This window comes from Takifugu rubripes, chromosome 5 (genome assembly GCF_901000725.2).
Source record: "Takifugu rubripes chromosome 5, fTakRub1.2, whole genome shotgun sequence".
In the NCBI taxonomy this organism is placed as follows: Eukaryota; Metazoa; Chordata; class Actinopteri; order Tetraodontiformes; family Tetraodontidae; genus Takifugu; species Takifugu rubripes.
The window spans coordinates 712,127-738,752 of record NC_042289.1 but is presented as its reverse complement, the minus strand read 5'-3'; the positions used below and the strand labels follow the sequence as shown (position 1 = coordinate 738,752).

Here is a 26,626-nt window from a genome sequence, read left to right as displayed (position 1 = left end):
TTAAGAAATATGCAAATCATATGATTATAATATAATTGTTTTGTAAAGTATGCAGTGGTATAGATGTGTAATTTGTAAGAGTTTTTAATTTAAATTTGAAAACTACAACGGGGTGAGTGTTTGTTGCAGTTTTCCAGGTTATGTTACAGAAGAATTTAAAAACCTTGAAGCTTAATGAGCCTTCTGAAGCTGAGCTCTCGACATCTCTTCATTTTGCGTCTATATTATTCTTTAAAAATCTGTGGCGAATCTGCGACTTCTGTAAAGGTCAGAAACTTCTCGAGGTGGTTCAGCATCCTTTCCTTTTTGGGAAATGTAGTCTTTTACTGTCGTTGGCGTTTTTCTGCATGTGCAAATTCAACTTCACTTCCCAGAAGTCCACACGCTTAGGTCGTCGACTAACGGGACCCATTAGCTCACGCGGACAGTCTCTGGGAGTGCTGAGTCGAATATCCTCTTTAGTGTCTCAGCAACAGAAAACCGGCTGCTAAATTTCGGAGTTAAATCATCCTGCTTCGAGTTGGGACACGAGTCATCCAAGGGGAGACCTTTGCACCAGGGTTTGCGTGGACACTAATTTAGAGTCAGAGCTGCGTATCTCAAATCTTACAGTGGTGAAAATCCGAGACCCACGATGGACCCGAGAGACACTGCCCCTGATTCATGGGAACAAGAGGACGATTCGGAGGCCACACTCGACGGACAGCTTGAATCAGCATTCACAACCTTAAATGTGAACGCGAAACCGTTTGTGCCCAACGTGAACGCCGCTGAATTTGTTCCGGCATTTGCCACGAAAGCACACGAAAATCTAGATTCTGCTGGTAAGTTGACAGTCACGTTGAGGAGCTAGCTGTTAGCTAGTTGCTAAGAGGAGCTTGGGCTGGGTTGTTGCTAGCTTGCTAACTACTGTACAGACACGCGTCCCACAGAGCACAGTAAACTAGCAAACCACGCTTTTTGAACAGGTAATCATTCATTTTGATTTCCACCCAAAGTGATCCAACTCAAACTACAGTTCGTCTACTGTGTTAGCGTAAGTTCGTGTGAATATAGGGTTGAACTCTGGGTTATTGGACTGTCTTTAAAGTCGTCCAACCATTTTCATCTTGGTACAACTAACCGGCGCTAGCTTGCTAGCTTGGATGGTTTCAGAGCTGATTAGTTGTGTTCGGGCGATGGCTTTCAGTCGCACTTTCGCTTAAATACCGACATGAACTATATCCTAATTTAAGTGGTGGCGTTAAAGCAGAATTTATGCCATCGTTCCAAACAAGCCAAAATTCATCAGGTGACAGGTATAGCTTGTTCGGAACATATTGACGGGAACAGTATTGCCAAGTGTGACGTGTATTTCCTGACGCACTGTTGATCAAAATTAGCGAAATACGTTTAAGTTAAAACCACATGATTGGAGCCATTCGGAGGAAAAATTAGTACAATAGGACATTTTATATAAGAGCATGTGCCGTCACCGCCTAAATGAAATCCAATTGAACGTTTTTACCTGAGATTTAGTGATTTTTAAAGCGATCTACTGTTGTCCCCATGTACAGTTCCCGGACACGAAACAGTAAAAGTCTCTGACCAAAAATAGTGATTATATTGTTTTAAACATCCCTAATCAAGCTTTGACCTCTCTAACCCACATGTACAGTGTATTACAGTACCCTTGATTTTTTTTTTTAATCTTTTTACAGTTGCGGTTGAAAAGATATCCTCCACAGAGGCATCAGAAAATGTCGGTATGTATTGAGTTGGTGTGAAAGATTTAGACGTTTCTCCCCTATTGCAGGGCGACTATTGATGTGTCCAACCTCTGCACGGACTGTACACTCAAAACATCTTTAAGATCAGCCAGGTGACCAGTTTTAAGGTTATTATAGGGTCAACCGATGGTTTAATGAATCTTTAAGAATGTTACATATTTGTGGTTGTGTGTGAATGTGTGACTTCACACGTCTGTGTGTCTAACAGGTCCTTTCCAGGCTATTAGTAATGTGCATATGTGTGTGTCTCTATACATACTGTCATTCAAAGTATTCTACAGCAATGTAGAGTGAAGCTAGATTGTCTTACCTGAAGGTGTGTATCCACTGGGAAGTCCAGCTCCATTCACAAAAACACTGTAAATTTTGGAAAGGAAAAGTCACATCTGGCTATTTTACCACTGAAGGAAGTCTGCCCTAACTAGATACGGACATTAACACATGAAATGTTGCTTAAAATGAAACAATAAAGTGTAATATAGAGAATGTGTACTAGAGTAGTGAATTTTCCTTGAATACTACAACATATTCACTTGCATTGAATAAATGTAAACAGATTTTGCTTTTTGTTCCAAGATATCTCCATGTAAATGCCAAAATTACAAATCACACACTTTGTCTGTGCATAGAAAAGATAAACCAAGGCCAAGAAGAAGCAGTGTTGTGGCCAGCAGATACGTCCTGAAAAGTGACGTTATTGTGCAACCGTGTCTCAACATGTGTAGCTGACTCAGCATCTGGGCTGATCACTGTTCAGTGGAAACATACGCCAGCCTAATTTGTACCATCATGAAACTGAATTGGAGTTCTTTGTGGTATTCTAATACAACAAATGTTTGTTTAAAATTTAACTCTTTCCCTTCGGCATTATAGAGGGATGTCACAATTTGAACAGCAACAACCCACATTTTAGACACAAGTTAGACGGCTGGATAATAATCACCCTCCTTTTTAATTTTATGTCTTAATTCATATCGCCTCAATGTGGACGTATCACATAATCAGCCTGAAATGTTGGATAAAGTTCCACAGCTGGAAAGCTTAGTAGCGATGGGTTGAGGATTTGATTGTTGCTTATTTCAGTATCAGGTACAAAATCTTTGGACTGAAATGCTTTTACTATTAGAATTAATGTGCATTTTAAAAAATTCATTCCTCTAAAAGGGACGGATGCATTCACTACATTATAAAAATGATGTGTCGCTAATGCTCATAATTGGTTAGACTTTTGCTTTAAAAATCAAATCGCTTTAGACTGCTCAAGGTGGAGGTTTTAAAGAGATTTCAGGTTCCAGAATTTGTTTTTTCTTTAATTTCTTTCCAAGTCTGTTGTGCAAAGATGAGAGATTGGTTTCAATGATAAGTCACTGACTGGAAACAGAAGTTTGAAGCGACCACTATCGGGAGCCACTTCTCACCACAGCCTAACTGAAGGTCTCGGCTTCATCTCCTGTTCTCAATAGTTCGGGCTCTCTGGAACTTACTTTATCATGTTGGCTGCACTCTTTTGGTGTAATCAGTTCAGACAGGACAACCACTATTTTGTAAGATCGCTAGTGATGTTAAGCTGCTCAAAACTGGCATAAAGATGCCATAAACAGCATCCCGTTGGAATAAAAGAAATAGGAAAGTGTGACAATAGGTCGTTGACCATTGCTGTCATGGTTGGGGTGAGTTTGGCCTCTGCTCATCTGGAAGGTGATTCGCTCTGCAACTATCTCGGCTTAGTTTTCTCCGACAAGTCATAGTTTAAAGATGTTGTCTGCACTGTCACACTTTCCACATTTATGAATGGTTGAGGTGGGCTTTTAATTACCCCACTTTGTACCAACTTGTTCATCTCATTGGCGTTCAGGCATGTTGCTGCTTTCTCGGTGCAAAGAGCTGAAATCTTTGATTAAAATTTACACACACTCAGTTCAAACAGTGAATATCTTTTTTTTATATTGAGTTTATCTGGTGTCGAGAGCTTTCAGCCAAGAATGAGTCAGAACTTAGAGCCTAATTACTGTGTTGACACTGAGGATGATAAAAAAAACTTTGACCAATCTTGAAATTTACTTTTACCTTTAACAGTTTCTTGCATTTCACCGTAAGAGCATCTGAACTACTGTTGAATATCCCACCATTGTCTGCCCACATTCTCTTTGAAAAGTCGTTGGAAGCTAAGTACGTGCTCTAAAACATGGTAAATTTCTCTGAGAGGGAGAGTAATCACTAGAGCCTGTTTTGTACAGTGTTCACCACCAGGGCCAGTCTTTGAACTCACTGGTCCTTATACTGTACAGCAGCCTCTTCATTTTCCCCTAACCACACACTGACAAAATCATCTGTCACACAATTCTTTTGTGTTGTTTGAGACTATTTCAGATTATAGAATAATGTTGATGTTTTTTAGACTTATAGAAGGTCTGGTTGGCAGAGCTTAAAATGCTGATGGAAAAGTCTGGGGAATCAGCATCCCTATAAAGTGTCTCCTGTGAGAATGGCTGCTCAGAACGTGCTTCTTTTACCATAAAGTAAAGATAATACAGTACCTGTGTCCATCTAAATATGCCCCAACTATTTAAGTTAAGGCCTGATGTAAATTCTTTTTTTTCCTGTTTGTGCAGAGTGTGCTCTAGAGAACGGGGACACGGAGATGAGCACAGAGGAGCCATGGGACCAGAAAGAGGCTGAGCCAGATGAGGAGGAGCCTGGAGGTGGTGACAGGGGGCCAGAGGTGCAAGCAGCATCAGAGGAGCTTGCTCCTGAGATGATGGAGGAGGAGGAAGAATCGCCAGTGCCCAAGGTTCCACCTACCCAACCAGACGCCCCAAGAAAGGAACACATCAATGTTGTGTTTATCGGCCACGTAGGTCAGTTCAAACATCTGTTCACCTGCGTCAGTAGTGATGTCCACATTTATACCCTTGTTTATTTAGGAGCAATATATTATTGAGGATGACTTTAGAAACGCTAAACAGGTCAAGATACGTGCTAGAATGTTTTCATAAATGTCTAAGGTAAACATTGTCATTATTTCAGCCCTGATCAGGAAATTGTATTAGGCAAGTTACCAACGATTCCAATAAAAAAGTAGTTGAATCTAAATTTAAATTGTTTGTCTCTTCCAGATGCAGGCAAATCCACTATCGGGGGACAGATCATGTGAGTGTCTTTCTCAGATCACTGCTTTCATGGGAAATACAAGAAATTACACCGACGGCAGCGACTCCTGAACATATCGGCTGTTTTGTTTTTCCCATCAATGTCAGGTATCTAACAGGCATGGTAGACAAGAGAACTTTAGAGAAATATGAAAGAGAAGCCAAGGAAAAAAATCGTGAAACCTGGTAGGTGCAGACACCATCTTTATTTAATCTAACTTCAGACACAGTTTTGGATTTCTGATTAGCGTTACAGTGTTAGAATAACTTTCTCTTCTTGTCTCTCAGGTATTTGTCTTGGGCCTTAGACACCAACCAAGAGGAAAGAGACAAAGGGAAGACCGTGGAGGTAGGCCGGGCCTACTTTGAGACAGAGAAAAAGCACTTTACCATCCTAGACGCCCCAGGCCACAAAAGTTTTGTGCCCAATATGATCGGAGGTGCATCACAAGCTGATTTGGCTGTTCTGGTGAGTTCTAAATAAGAACATTATGAGTCTCATGTCGGGTTAGTTTGTAGACGCATTTTATTTGAATTCTAATGCAAAATACTCTGAAAATGCCTAAACAAGTACTCAATTTTTTACCTTGTACTTTTCTCTACCTTGCTATAAGGCTGCAGCTAATAATTATTTTTAATGTATTGACTGCTTTTTTTAAAATATATACTTCATAACAACATGCCACATCTCGGTGTCGATCATGACATTGTAACAAAAACGTATTTTGCGTGTGGCTTATCCTAAAGCTAATGTTGGGACAAAAAGTAAAAGGGATGATCATGTGAGGTGTTGACGTATCGGCCCGGCCCTACCTTGTTGATGTGAAAGGAAAGCAAGAGGCACAAATATTCTGTTAAGGGTTGTAGACATTTGTCAGTCCGATCTGAGAATAAAAATACATCCATTTTTTGCTCCCTACATCTTAGCAATTCTTGCCCTCTGTTGAAGCAGCCAGGAATTTTAATGCTATTGCCAATCTTTAGGTCATCTCAGCACGGAAAGGTGAATTTGAGACTGGCTTTGAAAAGGGCGGACAGACACAGGAACATGCCATGTTGGCCAAAACAGCTGGCGTCAAGCACCTGGTTGTTCTGGTGAATAAAATGGATGATTCTACAGTCAACTGGAGCCTGGATAGGTGGGTACAAGTATAATAGGTAACTAAAACATCATGATTGCCCTTGCTGTGTTTAAAAAAAAAAAGAAAAAAAGTGCTTTTCTTTGAGCAATTGTTTTGCCCTGTTGCCTGGTAAGGCTATAGTTCTGGAGGAAGGCCTGTCTTTATCCATTGTCGCTGGAGTCATGTTTCAGGAAAATGTGTAGTGTTAATACACATTTTCAACATCTGCTGTGTTTCATCTGTCTTTGAAGTTCTTTAATGTTTATCCTGTTGTCAAACTCACAGATATGAAGAGTGTAAGGAGAAACTAGTGCCATTTTTGAAGAAAGTGGGTTTTAACCCAAAGAAGGATATTCATTTTATGCCATGCTCTGGAATGACTGGAGCCAACCTGAAGGACCCCACTGACATTTGCTCCTGGTATTCGTAAGTCCTCCTCTCTCTTCTGACCAGCTCTATATAGTATGGAATGATCACTGTCATTATTCTCTTTTTACAAATGTCCATATTGTTGTTTTCAGAGGGTTACCCTTCATTCCGTATTTGGACAGTTTGCCAAATTTAAACAGATCAAGTGACGGCCCTGTCAGATTGCCCATCGTAGATAAATACAAGGTGAGAATGTTGCAACTTGAAACAAAAACATGTGGTTCAGGCTTTAAAAATAAAAAGAATATAATGAGTTAGTAGTAATGTTGGATGTCAGTGCTGACACTTCAGAAACCTATAAACTATTCTAACCACATGCTCAAGATAAAACTGCAGATTCCACAAAATATTGCTATTTCTTTCTGAAAATTACCTCATATTTTGCCCAAGACATGAGTATGTGGTAATTGGTATTATAATCTGACCACTTGCAATGAAATCATTAAAAAGGTTCATGTGTAATTTCTGTAGGTTTATGTTCATGTTTGCAATTCAATTTTATGGATTAACCAACTAAAAAATATCAGAATATGACACAAATCACAGGTCATTTCATTGTAACTGAATTAGCATCTTGGACTCTGTTTCATCAGGACATGGGAATAGTGATTCTGGGCAAATTAGAATCAGGCTCCATCAGTAAAGCACAGCAGCTGGTCATGATGCCAAACAGAGTAAGAAATCCTACATCCTGATTCAATAACATGGCTGCTGTTACCATCTATATTAATATATAGAACCTGGTAAGATTGTCCTAATTAAACTTCTTGTATGTCCTTGTGTAGCATGTTGTGGAGGTGTTAAGTCTTCTGTCAGATGACGTGGAGACAGACAACGCCGGACCTGGGGAGAACCTGAAACTTCGTTTGAAGGGCATTGAGGAGGAGGAAATCCTACCTGGTTTTATCCTGTGTAATGCTGAGAACCTCTGCCACTCAGGGCGCATCTTTGATGCCCAGGTAAGTGTTGCATTGCAGATGTGGATTAAACAAAGTTTAACATCTGTGGAATTCACCCATTAGCAGCCTGGTTGCGATTGTTGACATGTTTTATCCTGTGTTGTTAATCAGCAACATCATAACCATGCATTAAAGGTCTGTTACCATATATGACTTGCTGTAATTTGGGGGAAATTAAGAGAATAAGTCAGGTTTGCAAATGCAGAACCAATTTCACAACAGCAGGTGGCACTGTGAACGCTACACCATGCTGCAGACCCCTGTTTTATCTGCTCTGAGCTACACAAACTGAAAGGCTCGAGCAACAGTCTGCCATGATATTGCGAATCCTACATGGCGACGCCACAACTCCGCCTCTTCACTTTCCGTCCCGCCTCCCTGTGGGCCCTGAGTGGCTTAGCGTTCTGTAATCTCTGCAAGTTCAGCTGAGTTGCTGCTCTGCAGAATCACAAGGTGACATCATCACTGCCACTATGCCAAGGAATGCGCTTATTCACTCGTGTGTTTAAGTGCTGGGAGATGGGTGACATACAAGCGCTCCTTAACTGTGCCATTAAATGATTTTTGTTGACATAGTGGTAAGTCAGACAGCGAGATAAGTTGGGAAGGCAGGCAGCCAGAAGAGCAGAATTTGTCCTTGTCCTCGTCACTCTTTCTCACACTGCTCTCCTCTTCTCTTCCCTTACCCCTTTTTCTTTGTTCTGGCTGACTTGTATATTAATTTCTGCATGCAGATATTTTAACATTGATTTTCAGGCCAATCTTTCAGAACTTATTACTTTTGACAAATCTAATAAAATATCTTCTCATAGGCAGGCGGATTTAGTGTTTTAAGTATTTCTGGGGAAGGGGGAGTTGTCAGAAACAAATCTTTAAGGGCTTTGTCAAGGAGACGTTGGAAATAGGATTCATAATATCTGGCTCAAATGGCCTTCATTCCTGATAAGCAAGCTAGCTAATGCATTACCATTTGGATTGGACCTCCCAGTCTCACGGAGATAAAACATCAGTGGTTTAGAGTGACTTACAAGGCTGCCTGCTGTTATGAATGATGAAATTCTGAGGTTATGTGGGACTCCTGGAATTTCTGCAAAAATCATTAACATGGATTTTTTTTTACTTGTAAGGTCCTTTTTTTCTTTTTTTTTTTACTGTGAGATAAACATTTTTGTACTTGTAGGACGTATATTTTTACTCATCAGAGATGCTATATTTGTTTCTCAAACATGGTTTACCAGAAACATTATTTATTTATTATGCTAGGACTGGTTGACTGTTGATCTGCAAACTTCACTGCGGCTATTCTTTAATTGTGGGGCCTTTAAGTCTAAACTCCATAGAGAATGTTTGTCAAAGGTTTGTAAAAGATCATCAAGAAAGGACAATGGCTTCTTCAATAATATAATATTGGCGTTTTTTTTGCTGTATATGAATAATATAGTTCCCAAAATAGAAACTGTCAGTATATTTGATATAATTAAGGCATTCCATGCAAACTGTCATAATGTTTAATAATGTCACATTTTCTATTGCAAGCTAGAAATGATCATAACTGTCAGAGCTAAACAACCTCAAAAAACCCTCTGGTTGTAATACAGCATAAATGTGTTTCATAATGATTTTCTAAATAATCAGCATTGTCTTTGTATCTCTCCACAGATAGTCATCATTGAACACAAATCCATCATCTGTCCAGGTTACAATGCAGTCCTTCACATTCACACCTGCATTGAAGAAGTGCAAATTAAGGTGAGACACATACTGTAGGTCCTTAAAGATTAATGCTGTTCATGGCATATGGAGTGGGATGACATTGAGTTCTACGTGTTCATTTTTTGGCCTTTGATTCTATCTGCAGGCCTTAATCTGTCTGGTAGACAAAAAGACGGGAGCAAAGAGTCCGAAGAGACCCCGATTTGTGAAACAGGACCAGGTCTGCATTGCCCGTCTGCGCACCGCGGGAACCATTTGCCTCGAGACCTTTAAAGAATTTCCTCAGATGGGACGATTTACTTTGCGAGATGAGGGTAAGAATTAAGAGGTGCTAAAGTGTCTCTTGCCATTACATTCTCTGAAAATGCTTCTCAGAATGTTTTATTTCTAAATGAAATGTTGGTTTACTTTAAATTATTTATCCATTTATTTCAACAAAAGTCAAAACCTATTATGGCTGGAAAATACCGTATTTTCACGACCATAAGGTGCACTGTATTAAAAGGCGCAGTCTCAGTTACTGGTGCTATATCTGTGTTTAGAACATACATAAGGCGCACCGTATTATTAGGCGCATGCTGAAACATACAGTAAAAAATGACAACGGAAGTAAAACAGTGAGTTTCGACACATTTATTGAACAAAATATTCATTCTTCCGCCACAAAACCATCAATGTTTTCGTCTTCTGTGTCTGAATTAAACAGCTGCACTATTTCAATGTCCAACATCCCGAATTCCTCTATCTGAATCGGACTCACCGACCGGTTCCGGTTCAGCGTTGATTTTGTGAAAGCTCTTCCAATACATGAAGACGGTATCATAGCCCATGCCTCTACAATCCACCTGCATATGGTGGCATAACTTGCCCGCCGCTGCCTCATAGTCTTTGTGAAGGGGTGTTCGCCTTCCGTCATCCAGCGCTCTGTCCGTTTCCATGGCAGCCGAGAACCACAGTGAACGACGACTTCTCATGCCCAGTTGCACGTATCGCCACCGTGCCGGTCCCTTTTTCTCCATTTTGTGGGTCAAAGGGAAGGTAAAAGTCATAGTGTGGCTGGGCGCGGAAGATGGCCGCACCCACCTACTGTTACAAGATAGCCGCGCCCAGCCACACTATGACTTTTACCGGAAGATGGCCGCCCTCTCCTGGTTAGGGTTAGGGAAGATGGCCGCCCTCTCCTGGTTAGGGTTAGGGAAGATGGCCGCCCTCTCCTGGTTAGGGTTAGGGTTAGGGAAGATGGCCGCCCTCTTCTGGTTAGGGTTAGGGTTAGGGAAGATGGCCACCCTCTCCTGGTTAGGGTTAGGGAAGATGGCCGCCCTCTCCTGGTTAGGGTTAGGGTTAGGGAAGATGGCCACCCTCTCCTGGTTAGGGTTAGGGTTAGGGAAGATGGCCACCCTCTCCTGGTTAGGGTTAGGGAAGATGGCCACCCTCTCCGGGCAGCCGCTGCGCAACAGTTGTCCTCGCGCGTATGGAGATATGCCGCCGCCTCATAAAGCGAAAACACTAAGATTGCTCGATTGCCATTTTCAGCCGCATATTCGATGGCCTGCAGTTTAAAGTAAGCCTCATTCATGCACGTCTCGCTTGACCGGCGCCATTTTAGGGGATCCTTAAGCGTAGGTGTGCCGCTCATCGATTGGCGCAGCGTTTACCATAGTGCACCCACCAAAGGTGCACAGCAGATTTGGGAACTCAGTCCACACACAAGGCGCACCATATTATAAGGCGCACCGTCGATTTTTGAGAAAGTCTCAGTGTTTTAGGTGCGCCTTATAGTAGTGGAAATACGGTATATAGAATTTGTCCTGCATTCATAGTGTAGAGTTCACACCTGAAACAATATTACACAGGTGTGATTTTTACTGTTCATGCGAAACAACTTCCAGATGGCATCAAGCTATTGTCTTGTACACTGCCATATGTGCAGTTCCAGCCTGGAGTAATATACCGCTCTGCTCTGGGTGGGATAGACTACCGAACAGTTGAATACCTGCAGCAAGAACAGCAACATGGTGTGTTGGCTTTTAACTGAAAGCTGAAATACTGTGTGTTTCAGGTAAGACCATCGCCATCGGTAAGGTGCTGAAGCTGGTTGATGAGCGGGACTGAACTTAGAAGAGTTTTCAAAGGTCCTGTTGAAGAGTGGGGCAGAGCTTGGTCATTACCCACCCACACTGTTGCAGGAGGTGACGGCGCCTCCTTGCCACGCCCCACTTCTGCGTGCCGAAGATCAGCTTCAGAAAAAAATTAAAACTCATGTGAGAACCCTTTTTTAAAGCAAATGACAAACCAAGATGAAGTCCACACGAGTCAGCTTTCTCATATTGAGAGCTCAGCTATGCCATTTCTGCATTAGCCTTCCCTCCACCTGTACCTCTCCCCTCTACTCCGGTTTAACCTCACCTCTACATCATTACTTTCTTCAGATTTTTTTTAAATCAATTACAAATGGCAGAAGTTATGTATGTAAGCAGATGTGGATTGGGGTTTTGGTCTCAAAATTTAAAAAAAATTTTCAGAAGTAAATTGGAACAGAAATTGTTTGGATGAACTTAAACCAGTTACAACTTAAACCAAGATGTTATCTTGGGTGTACATGTCTCATTTTGCTTTTACCCAATTATTTTTGGTTTCTTGTGGCGTTCTGGCAGTGTGCTTGAGCGTGTTCAAATGTTATGAAAGCAAACAACTATGACAATAAAATAAATTGGGAAACCAAAGTGTGGTCTATATTCTGAGGTTATGTAACTCTGAACACTTTAGATTTTTTTCAGAAACATTTGCTACTGGTTGTGTTGCCATAGCAACCCATTAGAAGTCAGTGACTAATGTCATATAAGGATGTTCAACAGAAATGTCATTGGTAATGTCACCATGGATGGTTAATACTGATGCCTTTGTGGACCTGCAGTTATTAGTGACTTGGTATGTATTTTGTCTGTATGTACATGTCAAAAGATCTTCAGATCATTTCATAATAATTCCTTTTGGGAACAGTTTTTTATACCGCTTTAGCGCCACCATGTTTTAGACAGGAATTTTGGTAGTTGAACTGGATAATATTTGAAGTCACTGGATGAAAAAAGGAAAGCAATTTTAATAATTTTATTTACGGCTTTATCTCTTTGGGGGTCACCAGGAGTGTGCTGGAGCCTATCCCATCTGCATATGGGCGAAGGCACCCCAGCCCCATGTGAGCATTTGGTGGTTTGGAACATTGCTCCAGGTTACCTTGGTAGTCTCCCTGCTATCAGAAAACCTCTCTAAAATGTTTTTTTGTTTGTTTTTTAAAGTTAATTATGCTATCAATGATTCCAAGGAATGGGCCTCCAGCCTCACTACCACCTGATCCAACAGACCATACTGGTGACTGTAGCATAACCATATGAATGATTAATATATTGCTGTTTTGAATAGTTGAACAGCTGGAAATGACCTGGTATTTGAGCTGGTTTCAAATTATTTTCAAATTGTTTCATTTATTTCTATTCTGTTCTATTCTGAGCTCAACAGGACCATCAAACGATTAACTTGAACAGTAACAACCAAAACCACAGAGAGAGAAACAACACTTACTAGAAAAGACAAGGATGCTCTAAAACAAAAACAGAAATAACTGCAGTATATACCTGCATGGACAAGATCAGCATCAGCAGTTCAGCATCTCTGACTCCCACAGTCACCGCCATATGGTTTTGTTATCTGACCCTAGTCATAATCAAAAGGATTGAGTTTTCAATGTGAAATGCACTAATGCTCAACACCATTTTAACTGAGATTTACATAATGAGATCATATTTTTTATATATCCTCTCACCCGATGTAAAAATCAAAACAAAACTGGTCGTAAATGGCTATTTTGGTCGTTTCCTCCTACCATTCAGTAAATGGGCTGGCCTATTTTGACTTCCAGTTTCAGAGAATGATACTACATCCTGCTGGTATGATACTCCTGTACCTCTGTTTTTACACCCACAACACATACGCTCAGTGGTTCTGAGTTAAATCTATTTTAAGTACCTTGTTGATGAATAATACATTTTGTCATTTTTCATACACTATGTGTAAAATAACTCCCTGATTCCTGTTACATGATTTTGTGATTTTTGAGTATATGTGGAAAAAGAAGCCTTCAGCTTGGGGAAGCAGAGTGAACCTGACTACCTTGTGAACAACACAGAGAAACGATATGATGTAAACATGTTTGATGCCCTACCAAAATAAAATTTGTGACGATTTTGTAATAATATTTCCAGTATTTCTTCAAAGAAATGTCCGGGAACAGGTAGGAGTTGGAGCCACCCCTCTGCATTGAACCACGCCCCCTTCTGCTCGTGCTCGAGCAGCTGCAGCTCACCTGGTTCACCTTACAGGCGACCTGAAACTCGATGCTGCAGGGCTGAGGCTCGGGGAGAGCGGCGGTTACTGCCAGAGAACTCAAATTGGCGTCCCACACGTCGCTCCTGACATGGAGCAGGACTTCCGGGGCCTGGGTCGCTGCACCTGCTGTTTCTGGGCCGCGGTGGCCTTTGACACGGTGGGCCTGTCGGTCCTTCTTATCGGGGTCTTTGTCACCGTCTTTTTCTACGACTTACTCATCTACGCGGGTGCCATTATCATCTTCCTCAGCCTCATTTGGTGGGTCTTCTGGTACTCCGGAAACATCGAGGTGCCTGTGGCGGAGCTGGAAGATGATGTAGGCTTACTGAAAAAGAACCAGCGCGGTCTGGCGGGCATCGGGGGGGCGGTGAGGCGCTTCTCCACTCGCCTGTCCAGCGGCATCAGGAACTCGTTCCGAAGCAGAGAAAAGGTGTCCGGCCATGCTGGTCACCCGCACAGGTCAGCTGGGGGGTTGCCTCCACAGGCGGAGCAGGTGGTGGTTGCTATGGCAGTGATGGCTCCTCAGGCATCGGGCGACACTGAAATAGAGATGCCACCTACCACAACCGAAACGTCACCTACATAAAGTAAGACTTTCCCATTGAAAAGCTTTTTCTTTTTTACTCTTATATTGCCGCGATATATTGATGAACAAAAAACAGGAGACTTAATATAACTACGATAGCTTGTCTGTCTGTCTGTCTGTCTGTCTGTCTGTCTGTCTGTCTGTCTGTCTGTCTATCTATCTATCTATCTATCTATCTATCTATCATCGAGATCATCCTAGTCTTGTTTTATTTATGAATATTTAATCTTAGTTAAATCCCTTCCCTATAATGTTTCAAATAAGGAAATGGAAATGTGGTCGAGCCGCAGGTCACAATTCCATTTCCGCAGTCTGTTGTTTGGTTCAATTATTAACCACAGGACAAGCCCTTTCTCTTCACAGTATTATCTGCACCGTGTTGAATGAAGTTTAGATTTTGAATATTTAGGTAGTCCTAGACCCATGCTGTACTCTTTCTTAATTAACAGTGATGTTTCTTTTTTTCTAGCCCACAGAGATGGAGATAGAGCATGCAATGGCTTCATTTGAGTCAAGTTCAACTTTTCTTCTGTTTTTTCTGCTCCCAATTCATTTATATATTCATTAAAATTGATTAATCATTATTGTATTTAGCAGTTATTGGGTCTTTATCAAGTGTTTTCTAAAAATGTATTTTCCTAATAAATGTTCAATTTTAAAATAGTGGCATTATATATTTGTTCATTCTGTAAACAGTTGATGGAATTCAATAATAAAGGTTATGATTTTATAGCTATGCAAGAATAATTATTAAGGATTATTGTGTAAAAGTATTGACTGACTGAGGGTGAAACAATAATTTTGAATTATTAACAAACAAACTTTCTTTTTGAATAAAGTTATACAGCTAGTTAATGTAATGAGATAGACTTGGGGTGTCCATTGTTATCCCAATAAAATCCTCTTACATTAAATTTTCCAGTCAGGGGACTATTGAGCAGATATAAAGAATCCTAGGCGTTGAAAAACAATGATACATTTTGAGGAGAACAAAAAATTCTTTTAATTTTGAGGAATATCTTCTGAGCTGAAACAGAGCACATCGACAGCCAAATACTAGAATACATAGAAAAAGCAGTGACAAGGAAATGACATAAGCTGTTCAGTTAGAGGCATAATATTGTGATAAATAATGGATGTTTTCAATTTTATTCTTTTCCTTATTATGCATAAAACATGGCACGTGCCAATTCTGTCTTTTGCACTTGGAACAGGAAAATGAAGATTTCTGAAACGACTTTTTAAATACTGTTTCTGAGACATAAGGTTTCTGTTGTTTGATGATTTTGTAATTTAATGAGAATGCTAATCATAAGTTAAAGTTTCATTTTATATATGAAAAAATATGTGTATATAGTATAATATTGTTGTTACTGTTTATATACCGGTATTAGGATTAATTAGAATCTGTGCTCCTGCTAAATCTAAAGAAACACTATGTTTATCTGTTTCTATGTTAACTATGTCTTTCATTTTCAGTGACATGAAAGGTTATAAATAGAGTAAATTATTAATGGAAAGGTGAAAGGCTCATGAGTTACAGCTCCAATATCAGATCTGGCTTCTGCTGACCCAGGAGTGCTTGTGCACCCAAAGCAGAATGGACACCAAAATCGACAAAAATCGAGACCATGTTCTTTACACTATCTTAAGAATTATGGGATATAAGTTATATCCCATAATTCTTAAAATAGTGATAGATTGTTATATAATATAACAATCTAGCGGACACTTCCTCGCTGTAGACTATAAAACTGAACTGAAAACTGAATTTTTCAGCTGCCGAGGTTCTGGTAAAGGCAGTTGCTGTTAATGAGTGTTTCTATTAATTAAATGGTCAGCAGAACACTACAACAATAAACACCATAAGACAGCCTCTTGATAAATGTGAGCTGGAGACTAAATTTGAGTTGGTAAAATGAATTGCAAAAGCAAGCAGGTAAAAAAGGCTTCCTTGTTCCCACCCATGCTGATAACAGTTCAACCTTTGGAACCAGTCTACTTCATTGAAAAAACTGTTTCCTCTTACTTTTTGCTACTTCCATGTGTGTACTTCAGTTATTTCAATGATTTCTAATGTTAAAAATGAAGGAAAAATAAGGAGTATTCACTGCAATTCATTGTAATTGTATTGAAAAGTCGGAACACTAGAATGTCAAGGGGTATTTTTTAAATACACAAAAAAACACACAATACTGTAGTTATTTTGTGAAAATTCCATTTAACACCATATTGACCTACAATAGTTGTTTTTTTTGTTTTTTTTAAACTGAGTATTGCTCTAATAGATTGCACTTCAAAAACACATTATATATACATTTTTCTTTGAATTTTAGAGGCTATTATAGACCTGTGTTTTATCTTCACTGAAGTAAATAATATTTATTTTTTTGTCACCCTCCTAAAATAATTGCAAAAAGATTTTTGCCTAAATCCTCTCCTCTTGATGCTGGCCACCTCTGGTAAAATTGCCTACATCCTCAGTTAAACAAATCATGTCATTCTGTCATTATTCTGCTAATGAAGAGAAGTATGTTTGGACAATGGACTTGCACCTGTGCTACTGTGTCCAAAACTCAAGCCAGCAACCTGTATTAGAGAACATAACTGCAGGTCCATAACTTTATTTTTTTCAGCTTGAGTTTAAAAGAAGGCTACTGCTACATTTGAGACAAGTCAGAAGGTGGACTGTGATTGTATTTGCACATCTTCAGTATTGTAATTTTTAAGGTGTGATCAAAGGCCATCCAGAACTCAAGGGCTGTATAATGTGGAGTGACGGTTGCAGTTATCAGAATCACACTGCATGTGTGGCGGATGCATACTCTGAGAGTGCAAGGAAATATGGAGTACTAATAACACAGAAATACCTTGTTGCAGGCCACACACAAATGGAGTGTGTCAGCATGCACTTCAACCCAATTTTCTATCTTCAACCCAAGAGACTATGTCATTATACTCCAGACTGCAAGAATCAGGCCTTCAGCTTAACATGTGAAAGGGCTCAAGCAGAATGAGTTCATGAAACTGAATGGATCTTACTTCTTTAGCATCAGACCAGGCAAAAAAGGCTGGAGACCCCAGCTTCTTCAGTTTTGGCAGTGAAGGCAAGGTCCATTTCATATTGTCAATTCTCAAAAGCGTCTGTGTGGGACGAACTGTCACAAATGGTACAGTTGCCAAATAGGCCAATGGCATGGATAAGATTGTTTCCATGTGCTCTTCCAATCAAGGAGAGAAAGTTCCAGGACCTCCAGTCAATGAAACCCATCATGCCTGTCAAGTGTCATCACTCCTTTGACAATTTGCCACACTAATAGGCATCAGTCAACAACCCAGAAGAGCTCGAAGGAGGAGTGAAGAAACGCACATTCCTCCTCAGCATTTTGTTTATTTAGTTTGTTAGTTATACTTTATTACTGTTAGATTAGAAGGTTTAAAATTGCCCAAGTCGAAAAGGCATGTTTGCAAATTTGCCGAAGACATTTAATTCTACCGTGTTACATGTTTGACTGACTGACCTTGTTTGTATGTCAATAGGCATCTGTTGTTATTACTGTTTTCATTAAAATTGTTTGTAAATATCATATATCCAAAAACAGTTCAGTTTTTTTTCCTGAAAAATCGGGGGGAAATGACATAGGCGGTTATTTTAAGAAGATATCGATTTGCATCCTTTCGTGTCCATTGACACCATCCGGAACAATTTTCCTACATGCGCGCCTTGCAGGAAGACTTTGACTGCGGCACCGATCTCAGTAAACACTTCCGTACATGCAGGTTTTCTTCCTCTTGCGAAAACACACCGCACACATGGCTTTGGCAAATTTTCTCTTATATGGGCATTTGTTTTTAGACGTTGAAAAATATTAACACACTATATATGGATAGTGGACTCTTCCAGTAAAAATGTAAAAATGTTTTCTTGCCTTCGGCTGAATCTGCTATCGTAAGAGCAGGTACTAGCGTCAGAACAGCTTTCTGTTTCTTTCTGACACAGTGAAATATGGAGATTGACAGTAGAGAGTTTTCCATTGCTTCGCCAGTTAAAAGTGTTCGATTTGGGGGGAGCGTTTCCGAAATTTTAGCTAAACACGAACAGGTGAGTATTAAAACTATGTTCAGCTGTTTTACCTTGTTTACACACACACGCACGCAAGGATGCGTAATTAAAGGAAGGAAGTAATTAAAGTACTACTTGTGTTTTAACTCAGGGAGACTCTTCTGACTATGACCTGTTAAAGCACCAGTTGGCTGATCCTTGCATAAAGGTGCAGTAAATCGTGTATATTACAATAGAAATTTAGTAATTACACTTTTTTTTAAAGCTTTCTTCAATAACAAACATGGTGTTGTATTAAAGGATGCTCAGATTATCAGTTGGCTGCAAGAAATACGGAGTTGCGTGTCTCAGCTGAATAAAGACCATGAACAGCTAATCTACACTGTGCTGGTAAGAAACTGTTTATTTGTCTCTAAGGTGGCTAGAAAAGGCTTCTAATATTTTCTGTGATATATTCTTGAAGGCAATAAATAACAAGATAGTTTTTTTTAATTATATTTTTTTAAATTTAAATTATGATTGTAAAGCTTTACTTGAAATATTTATTGCTCAAATGTGCTTTTTTTAAAAAGTTGCTTGGTAGCAGTTGATATACTGTATCTGAATTTAAGTCTTCTCTTCCAGTGTTACACTTTGGACAACAGTTGCTTATTCTGTTCTCTTGACTTATTGTTTTTGTGTTTTTTTTAGAAACTTCCATGGATTGGCCGTAGACAGGCTGTTGTGGAAGAATACATGACATTTCTTGGCAACCTGGTCTCAGCACAGACTGTTTACCTGTGTGCCTGCCTCAAGATGGTGGTTACCTACTTCACTCCCAGTATGTGTTTATTAGTAGCTGCTCAGAGACTTCAAACCTCATGATGTTTAATTACTGAAAAGACTTGTTATCTTACCGTGACTGTTTTTGTCTTTCTTCAAATTCCTGTGTATATTTTTTATATTTTTCCAGTGCGAGTTAGAATCTGTGTAGAGGGAGTTAATATTTCAGACTCGGAGGATGAGGATGAGTATGAAAGTAAGTGTTATTTTCCACGTTTCAATTGAAATATGAATGTGTGGCACAAATCACCTGTTGTAGGACATTTAGTCACTTTCATTATCTGCCCTGCTGATCAGCTCCTTTAAAAAAACAGCTTATTTTTTTCTTTAGATCTTTCTAGAAACTTTGATCAGTGTCACAAGGCTCTCCAGCTCATCGCCAGATATGTTCCATCGTAAGCCATAAATTCTCGTTTTATTTCAGCAATTTCCACTTGGTTCAAATGACTTGTACTTATGTTGGGATCGTTTTCAACATAATGCTTAATTTTTTGGAATACAGTTAATATTTTTGTCCAATTTATTGCAGCACAAGTCACTTTCTGATGCCTGTCTTTCAAGAAAATTTTCCATTCATCCAGAAATCTTCAAGAACATTAGTAAGATACTCCCAAACAGTATCAGTGAAATCTGTTCTGAAGTTTGGTTGGGTTAGGTGCAAATAACAGCAAAGAAAAACAGTTTTTACAAAGCATAATGAAACTTGAGCTGTCTCATTGATTGACTCTGTGTTGTCTTCTACAGGAGTGTTATGTCCACAATCTTCTGAGAGTTTCAGTCTATATACCATCAATCAGGAGAGACATACTAGAGCTGATCATTGGAAAGATGCTCCAATTGGATGTAGGTAGTCCAGCAAGTGATATAATGTAAATTACAAGTTATACTGGTTAATACACCCCAAAATCTTGGTGTGTGTTGTGTTTCAGGTGAGTGCTTCTAGATCAGATATTGAGGAAGCAGAGGAAATAGCTATGCAGAATCTGCAGGGACACCCCCTGAAGGAGGAGGGACTGTTTGACATGGTATCAACTGCACACATTTTCCAATCCATTAGATGTTTTTTTAGTTCAGTATAGCTTTTTCACATTTTCTAGCGTGACAATAAATTCAAGGCTAATTCAACCCAACAGTTATACAGGATTCATATAAGCATTACATTTTGTTTTTGGTTTTTTGCTGTTGTCAGGATGAAGACATGCCAGCCAACCCATCCACGATGGCTGTGACATCTCACTCAGTGGCTGAGAGGCTGGACACTCTCATGGCTGTGTTGATGGCTTATGTAAAGGACATCTGTCATGTAAATGGTAAGTGAAGAGTCAGTTCAGTCTGTGGGGAACTGGGCTGGTGGGGCTCCGTTTGAGTCCCAGTTGCAGACCGAAAACAATGGGAAGTGGGCTGGTAGTAGGAGACCATGGGCCTCATGTACAAAGACTTGCATGGACAGTGCTGCTCTCTGGTATCAATGATAAATAGAAGACAAGTTATATTCTCTACTTAATACAATCACTTTCCCCCACTAACATGGATCAGGCACTACAGTTGTGTTCTGAGGAAAAGCAAGTCACTTTAACACCTTGTACACTTGATTAATGACATACGGTAAATACTTTAAACATAGTGTCAATAAGGGTCTTGTTGTGGCATCTGTAGTGTAGCAGCAAAAAACAGCACTAAACTTAACCACTAATGAGTAATGATGCTGAACCCAGAATCATATTCAGGGGCCCATATGCTCGGGACCTGTCAGGGGTGGATTCATTTTAGTACAAATCAATTTTTTATTTAACAAGAAGCCACCGATCCCGCACGGTGCCAGCTTGTAGCCTGTTGCCAACCATGTTGACCTGTTCAGTCCCGAACGGTTGGCCAGTTCTCTCTGAAATGATCCCGTGTTTGGGAAGCCCAGTGTGGTCAGCACGGGCTGTTGGCTGTGTCAGTATGGGCTGTTGGCTGTGTCACACTGCAAGTGTGGCTGCAGTTCAGCACACATTTCCATGAGGACTGTCCCTGGGAACCTAATGTAGCTGTTGAGCCAGTCCTCCTCTACACACTGCTAGATTGGCAATATCTTCAAACAGCGCCCATGCTGCCATGGTTTTAGTGGTGCTTTCTGCACCATTTCACACACTTTTATATCAGCTCATAAACATCTGGGTGTGTTAATTGTTCGTCTCTTTATATCTAATGTTACTATGACTCTCAGGAATGCCCTTTTGAGATTATTAACAGTTCCCTGGCATCACCACTTAGGGTTGCCAATGGCTTCAAAGCACTAGAAATGTGCATAAGTCACTCACGATGTTGGCATGGGGCACTGCACATTTTCATCGTCAGTTCACTTTTGATACATTTTAACATGGAAAACTCAATGTTTTTCTGTGTACGCACCCTTTACGTGAGGCCCCAGGAGATTTCCAGAGCACTGCCAAAGAGCCCTTGAGCAAGGTACCCCCCTGATTTGGGGATGGCAGCTTGTTCTGGCATCTCTCACTCAATGATTGCATATGTGTTCTATGTACAGTTCAGGGTAAAACACAAAAACTGTTTTTTTTTCTGGAATTAATAAGGTTTTCTTCTGCTAGTGTTCATTTTTACTTAATAATCATCATTAACTTTTTGCATGTGACAGCAGCGTATGATGGTATACATTGTTTGGCTAGCTTGTACATGGCTTTTCATTATAAATTATGGGATTCATTGAGGGTAAGGGTACAGCGATCCTCAACTAACATTTGTACAGCCCTATAAAATGGGAAAGCACTATTTATAGAATAGAAAGTGATTTCTGACACAGCATGTTTAAAACAAATATAAAACATATTTTAACAGAAACATTTTTAAGGGGTTAATGTTGTTTTTTATGTGTCCTTTTCTTGCTTGATTTCCCAGGTTCTCTACATGTGGAACGGACTAAAGAACTGTACAGAGATCTTTTGAGTGTCTTTGACAAACTTATTCTACCAACACATGCTTCCTGTCACGTCCAGTATATACTGTTTTATCTTTGCAGCTTCAGACTGGTCAGTTTGCCACACACTGATACTAATTCATTCAAAGAAAAGAAACATCAATTGTTCATGCTCTGTTAAATTAAATTACAGACACTAATTTGTCCTTTATTGCATGTTTTTTTTCCCCTGTGGTAACCAGTCAGACTTTGAGGTTTTTTTTTGAAAGAAGCCAAAATTACAGCCAAAAACAGGAACACATTATGGTAAAAGTATTTCTCTATGTTAAGGCTTTGACTGAGGCCTTCCTGGATCACCTGTGGAAGATCCTGCAGAACCCATCTCAGCCTGCCATCCTCCGCCAAGCTGCTGCAGGGTATCTGGGCAGTTTCCTAGCCCGGGCCAAGTTCATCCCAGTGCTGTGAGTTTATTTTCCTGCAAAGACCACTTTGTACATTGCAGCTAGTTGTGAGAACCTGTTTGATTCTGCCTTTGCTCCAATCTGTGGTTGCCCTCTATTGCAGCACTGTCCGGGCCTGCCTGGACCTGTTGATTTCATGGATACATGGCTACATTGACAGCCAGAACAGCAGTGGCAAACAGGCTTGTTGTGACATCAATCTCCATGGACCCTTTTATAGCACCTGCCAGGCCGTCTTCTATGTACTGATTTTCAGACACAGAGCGCTGCTGGAGGGCCATATGAAGAAAGGTAATCATCACTTTACTGTCCCGACAGCATCATAATGGTAAATGGTGTCGTTTACACTTGTGTCCTTGTCCTGGTTTATTAATCCTATAACAATTTTGGAACATACCAGAAATTACAGTCTAACTGGAATCGTCTTGCTAGTTGTTAGTTAATTTAACATGGACAGAATTAGGCATTTTAATGTGCTTAATACTGTATAAATGATCTGGTAAGCAAAATATCCAAATTTTACATTTGAATGACAACATACTATTGCCTCTAATTAGAATATCATCAAAAAGTTGATTTATTTCAGTTGCTTAATCAAAAAAAACAAAACGTATATACTCTGATTTATTCCTTTAATGATTATGCCTGACAGCTTAAGAAAACCAAAAATTAAGTGTCTTAGAAAAAGTTCAGTGTTGTCGACTCATTGTGTAATTGTCTTTAAAAAATAACCACAGCATTATGAAGATTGTAAAATGAATTAGAATCGTTAGTAAATTTAGATGGAATGGCCATATGGAGGACAAAGGCTGCTACCAACCCATTGTTTAATTTGGAAATCACAGTCCTGATGTCAGCAGAAATAATGCAGATGCATGAAGGGCAGTGGGGAGCCATTTCATCTTTTTATCAGGCCTAAGGTCAGCACAGCTCTGTACTAGAAGATATTCACACACTTGATGCCTTCTTCTGCTGACCAGCTTCATTGAAATGCTGAATTAATTTTCCATGGCACCTATCCATACTGCCAAAATGACTAAAGCCAGGTTTAAGCAGTGTGGTATCCCTGTGAGTGATTGGCCAGAAAACGTAACACTGTTGTGAAGAGGAAGATGCGAGACACCTGACCCAATGCAGAAGCGCTCAAGGCTTCTATTAAAGCAACCTCGGTTTCTATAACACCCCAGGAACACACTACTCACCACAATACAATCTTGTAATTCATGCAAAAGGAGTGTCCTCACTTTTAAGAAGGTCAACATTTCTGCACTCACATTTATTTCTCTCTTTTCAGGTAACTTTTGGGTTTTCTTTAGCTTGTAAGCCATACTCTTTAAAATTCAAACAAAGGCTTCAAGTATATATATGATTTGTGACTGGGAGGAACACTCTTCCCAACAAGTAGCCGCCCACCTTGTATACTATTTATGGAGATGCACCAGCAAGTTGGTGTTTGAATGTAAAACCTAATGTGAAAAGAGCAAAAGGATCTGAAAACATGCCGACTGCAATGTTTGCAGCATTCGCTGTTTATATTTCTAGTATTGTGTGTGTTTGTGTGGAAGGTCTGGAGTATCTGCAGAGCCTGAACCTGGAGCGGGTAGTCATGTGCCAGCTGAACCCTCTCAAACTGTGCCTGCCAACAGTCACTAGCATGTTTGCTGCCATCACCAGGTACAGACTTCTCATCAAACGTGTAATAACATTGCTGAGCTGAGGTTTTGCTTTATCATTTATTGATGAACGTTCCAATGATATTTGAACCGGTGGACCGCAATAAAGTGCCGTCACCACCTTTTGTGTAGAAATGTTGCATTGCGGGCTTTTCCTCGTGGGTCCTCGGTACGTCACAGCTGGTCTCTTTCCTTGCAGGAAGTATCAAATAGTGTTCTGTTACAATGTGATCGAGAGGAACAACCGTCAGCTGCTGCCAGTGGTCCGGAGTTCCACAGGGGGGGACTGTGTGACCACCAAGACCAATCCACTAGACAGCTTTTTCCCCTTTGACCCCTACCTTCTCAAGAGGTGAACTCACTCATGACCTCTCTTGGTCCTTTTGTTTCCTACTGCTGCATTTTTTCATTTCTAAATCCTCTATCACCTAGCAAAATTAAATATCTATTCTTTTATTATAGACTGGCCAATTGGTTAACACCTACAGTAAAATGATCAATTACCATAAACTAAAAGTAGTTCAGAAATTGTCTTGTAAATGTGTGTCGTCACAGGTCTGGTCAGGCCATTGAGCCCCTCTATCAGGTCTGGGAGGAATTTGAAGACACAGAGCTACTTTCCCCTCGAACAAGTAAACAGGTAAAAGAATAAAGTCTTAATACTGTTTCCAACAAGTAGCTGCCCATTGGTTTTGGGATTAATACATTTCAGCAATTGTTCTTTTTCATGCAGGAAGTGTGTGACATATCTTCTATATGGATAAAGCTTCTCTGCTTCATCTGTGCTAATTTGAAAGTGATTTTTTTCTGGTATTTTGACTCTGTCAATATTGTGCAGTACAAGGGTGTCGAATCCCAGGCCTTGAGGGCCACAATCCAGCTGGGGTTCCTCTCCCCCAGGTAGGAAACAGCTGTCACTGGCTGCAGGTGGGAATCCAGGCTACTCAGTAGGTCACAAAACTTGTTTGGATTGCAGCTTTTGAGATCTGGGGTTCGACATTCCTGCTGTATTGTATTCTGCCAGGCTCTAACATCACATTTCCAGTGTTGCGTTGACTTCAAAAGCCCAATCCAACATGCTGCTTCTGATCCTCAGAGCGTTTCAGAGATTCCTCTGCTGCAGATGATTTGATGTGTTTTAATAGTTCAGTTCAGTTGATCACAGAGAAGTCAAGCACATTTAGAGAAGCTGTGTTCTCGTTGTTTTATTTCCAGTTCCCTCATGTGCAGTTCTCACTAACACACCAATGTGCTTTAGGGCCCCAGGGAGGATGATGATGACTTCCTCTACGGAGACACGCCCAAGGCCGATGCTATAGTTGGAATGACTCCCAATTCTTTTGATTCAAACCTTTGCAGCCCAAACAGCATTGGTTCGCCCCCCATCACTTTCCAGAAGCCGTTCTAACCCAGAGAAGACGCTGCTGTAGGCACCCATGAAAGCTCTACGGCCTCTCTTAGCCACATAATGCAGATGAGAGAGGCAGGTCTTACTTTCTTTAAGGGAATTGTGGGAATTAATTGACTTTTTTCTATTTATTATAGTTAAAGAGATGTCACACAAACACTTTTTAATCAACAGGAAAAGCAATAAAGTCACCAACAGCCTGTGTGAGACAGAAGTTGCTCCCTAATTGTTAAGCTTTTGATTCCTGATCAGTTTGATTTTACCATTTTTCAAAGCTCTCCCTCACAAGTTAATTTCTTCTGTGCTACTGTCATACTGCATCAGAAGAGACATTTGCTGAGCTATCATTTTGTTTTATAGCATCATTAACATGAGGAATAACTAGTAGCCTGTCAAGAGTTAGACAGAGTATTTAAAGATGTTATAGATTACTGAATATTTAGGTTAAACTTTTCAATCAGTCAGCTGATAGAAAGGATTATAACTCCAGCACTTTAGCTTTTGGGAGAAAACTGGTGAAGTGTGACTCTTGCTCTGGTTGATGTCGCTCTAAGAGTTGATCATGTCTGTAGGCTGTTGAATCCCCGGTTGGTTTAACTGCCGGTGAAACCTCAGTAGTTTGACTTTTGATTTCTTTCTTCGATGAAGCACAGAAACTCCTCAACCGTGTTGGCAGGTGTTTTCACAGATTGAATTATTTCCTTCACGAAGTCCTTCTGCTCTATATGACAACTTATATGTTAGGTTTTCCCAATATTTGTATTTGAACAAATAAATATTTGTGGTTTTGTTCCTATGCACCACTCACTACAGGTATCCCTTACACTTGCCTTGTCTTTTTAGCTTCAATTCAAGTTGGGGAATTATTGAAAATGAATTGACTTTGATCATAATCTTCTAGTATGTTTAAAAAACATGCAAAATTAAAGTTGTACAGTGATTCAACAGAATAACCAAACCTGTATTTTAGTTTTAGCAGGTTCAGTCCTCCATAATGAGACTGGTTAGTAGCGTTTCTCCATTGACTGTTGTAACATTTTCTACCATTGCTGGAAATTACAATAAATGCAAAATCCAACTCGTCATCAGTAATTCCTTTAATATAAAACAGTAACAGAAATGTATGAGGCCACACCAAAGATGCATCTGGATGAAACACAGGATGTGAGTTTAAAT

The 26,626-nt window shown here is 40.1% G+C and overlaps 3 protein-coding genes across 6 annotated transcripts; all 3 read left to right on the top strand.

Moving 5' to 3' along the window:
* Positions 1–385: 385 nt before the first annotated feature.
* On the top strand, positions 386–11,863 carry gspt1l (G1 to S phase transition 1, like). 3 transcript variants are annotated; one of them, XM_011603660.2, is made up of 14 exons: positions 387–824; positions 1,701–1,745; positions 4,382–4,627; positions 4,886–4,919; positions 5,027–5,104; positions 5,207–5,387; positions 5,903–6,057; positions 6,325–6,465; positions 6,561–6,654; positions 7,062–7,142; positions 7,254–7,427; positions 9,087–9,176; positions 9,286–9,454; positions 11,200–11,863. In XM_011603660.2, the coding sequence occupies exons 1-14, from the start codon at positions 635–637 to the stop codon at positions 11,250–11,252; spliced, it is 1,731 nt and encodes a 576-aa protein (XP_011601962.1). In that variant the 5' UTR covers positions 387–634; the 3' UTR covers positions 11,253–11,863. The 3 variants fall into 3 exon arrangements, with proteins under 3 accessions (XP_029692109.1, XP_011601962.1, XP_029692110.1); XM_029836249.1 differs by lacking the exon at positions 1,701–1,745 and having other exon boundaries at positions 386–824; positions 11,200–11,388; XM_029836250.1 differs by lacking the exon at positions 387–824 and having other exon boundaries at positions 1,727–1,861; positions 11,200–11,388.
* Positions 11,864–13,467: 1,604 nt separating this feature from the next.
* LOC105416409 (transmembrane protein 238) lies at positions 13,468–14,845 on the top strand. Its single transcript, XM_029836251.1, has 2 exons — positions 13,468–14,110; positions 14,579–14,845. Exon 1 carries the CDS (start codon positions 13,612–13,614, stop codon positions 14,107–14,109), a length of 498 nt encoding a protein of 165 aa, XP_029692111.1. The 5' UTR covers positions 13,468–13,611; the 3' UTR covers position 14,110; positions 14,579–14,845.
* Positions 14,846–17,846: 3,001 nt separating this feature from the next.
* rrn3 (RRN3 homolog, RNA polymerase I transcription factor) lies at positions 17,847–26,535 on the top strand. Of its 2 annotated transcripts, XM_011603658.2 has the most exons (18): positions 17,847–18,020; positions 18,087–18,211; positions 18,324–18,380; positions 18,473–18,562; positions 18,863–18,992; positions 19,125–19,190; positions 19,326–19,389; positions 19,524–19,593; positions 19,739–19,837; positions 19,924–20,019; positions 20,184–20,304; positions 21,890–22,020; positions 22,239–22,369; positions 22,473–22,660; positions 23,935–24,043; positions 24,242–24,394; positions 24,598–24,682; positions 25,301–26,535. In XM_011603658.2, the coding sequence occupies exons 2-18, from the start codon at positions 18,116–18,118 to the stop codon at positions 25,448–25,450; spliced, it is 1,836 nt and encodes a 611-aa protein (XP_011601960.1). In that variant the 5' UTR covers positions 17,847–18,020; positions 18,087–18,115; the 3' UTR covers positions 25,451–26,535. The 2 variants fall into 2 exon arrangements, with proteins under 2 accessions (XP_011601960.1, XP_029692344.1); XM_029836484.1 differs by having other exon boundaries at positions 17,847–18,211.
* Positions 26,536–26,626: the final 91 nt, after the last annotated feature.

Bases quoted from the DNA above. Each gene is read 5' to 3' on its own strand.
- gspt1l (XM_011603660.2), top strand. From the start codon at position 635: ATGGACCCGAGAGACACTGCCCCTGATTCATGGGAACAAGAGGACGAT. The intron at 4,628-4,885 runs GTCAGTTCAAAC...TGTCTCTTCCAG, and splicing joins TGTGTTTATCGGCCACGTAG to ATGCAGGCAAATCCACTATC. The intron at 9,455-11,199 runs GTAAGAATTAAG...TGTGTGTTTCAG, and splicing joins ATTTACTTTGCGAGATGAGG to GTAAGACCATCGCCATCGGT.
- LOC105416409 (XM_029836251.1), top strand. From the start codon at position 13,612: ATGGAGCAGGACTTCCGGGGCCTGGGTCGCTGCACCTGCTGTTTCTGG.
- rrn3 (XM_011603658.2), top strand. From the start codon at position 18,116: ATGGAGATTGACAGTAGAGAGTTTTCCATTGCTTCGCCAGTTAAAAGT. The intron at 18,212-18,323 runs GTGAGTATTAAA...GTTTTAACTCAG, and splicing joins TTTTAGCTAAACACGAACAG to GGAGACTCTTCTGACTATGA. The intron at 18,381-18,472 runs GTGCAGTAAATC...GTTGTATTAAAG, and splicing joins TGGCTGATCCTTGCATAAAG to GATGCTCAGATTATCAGTTG.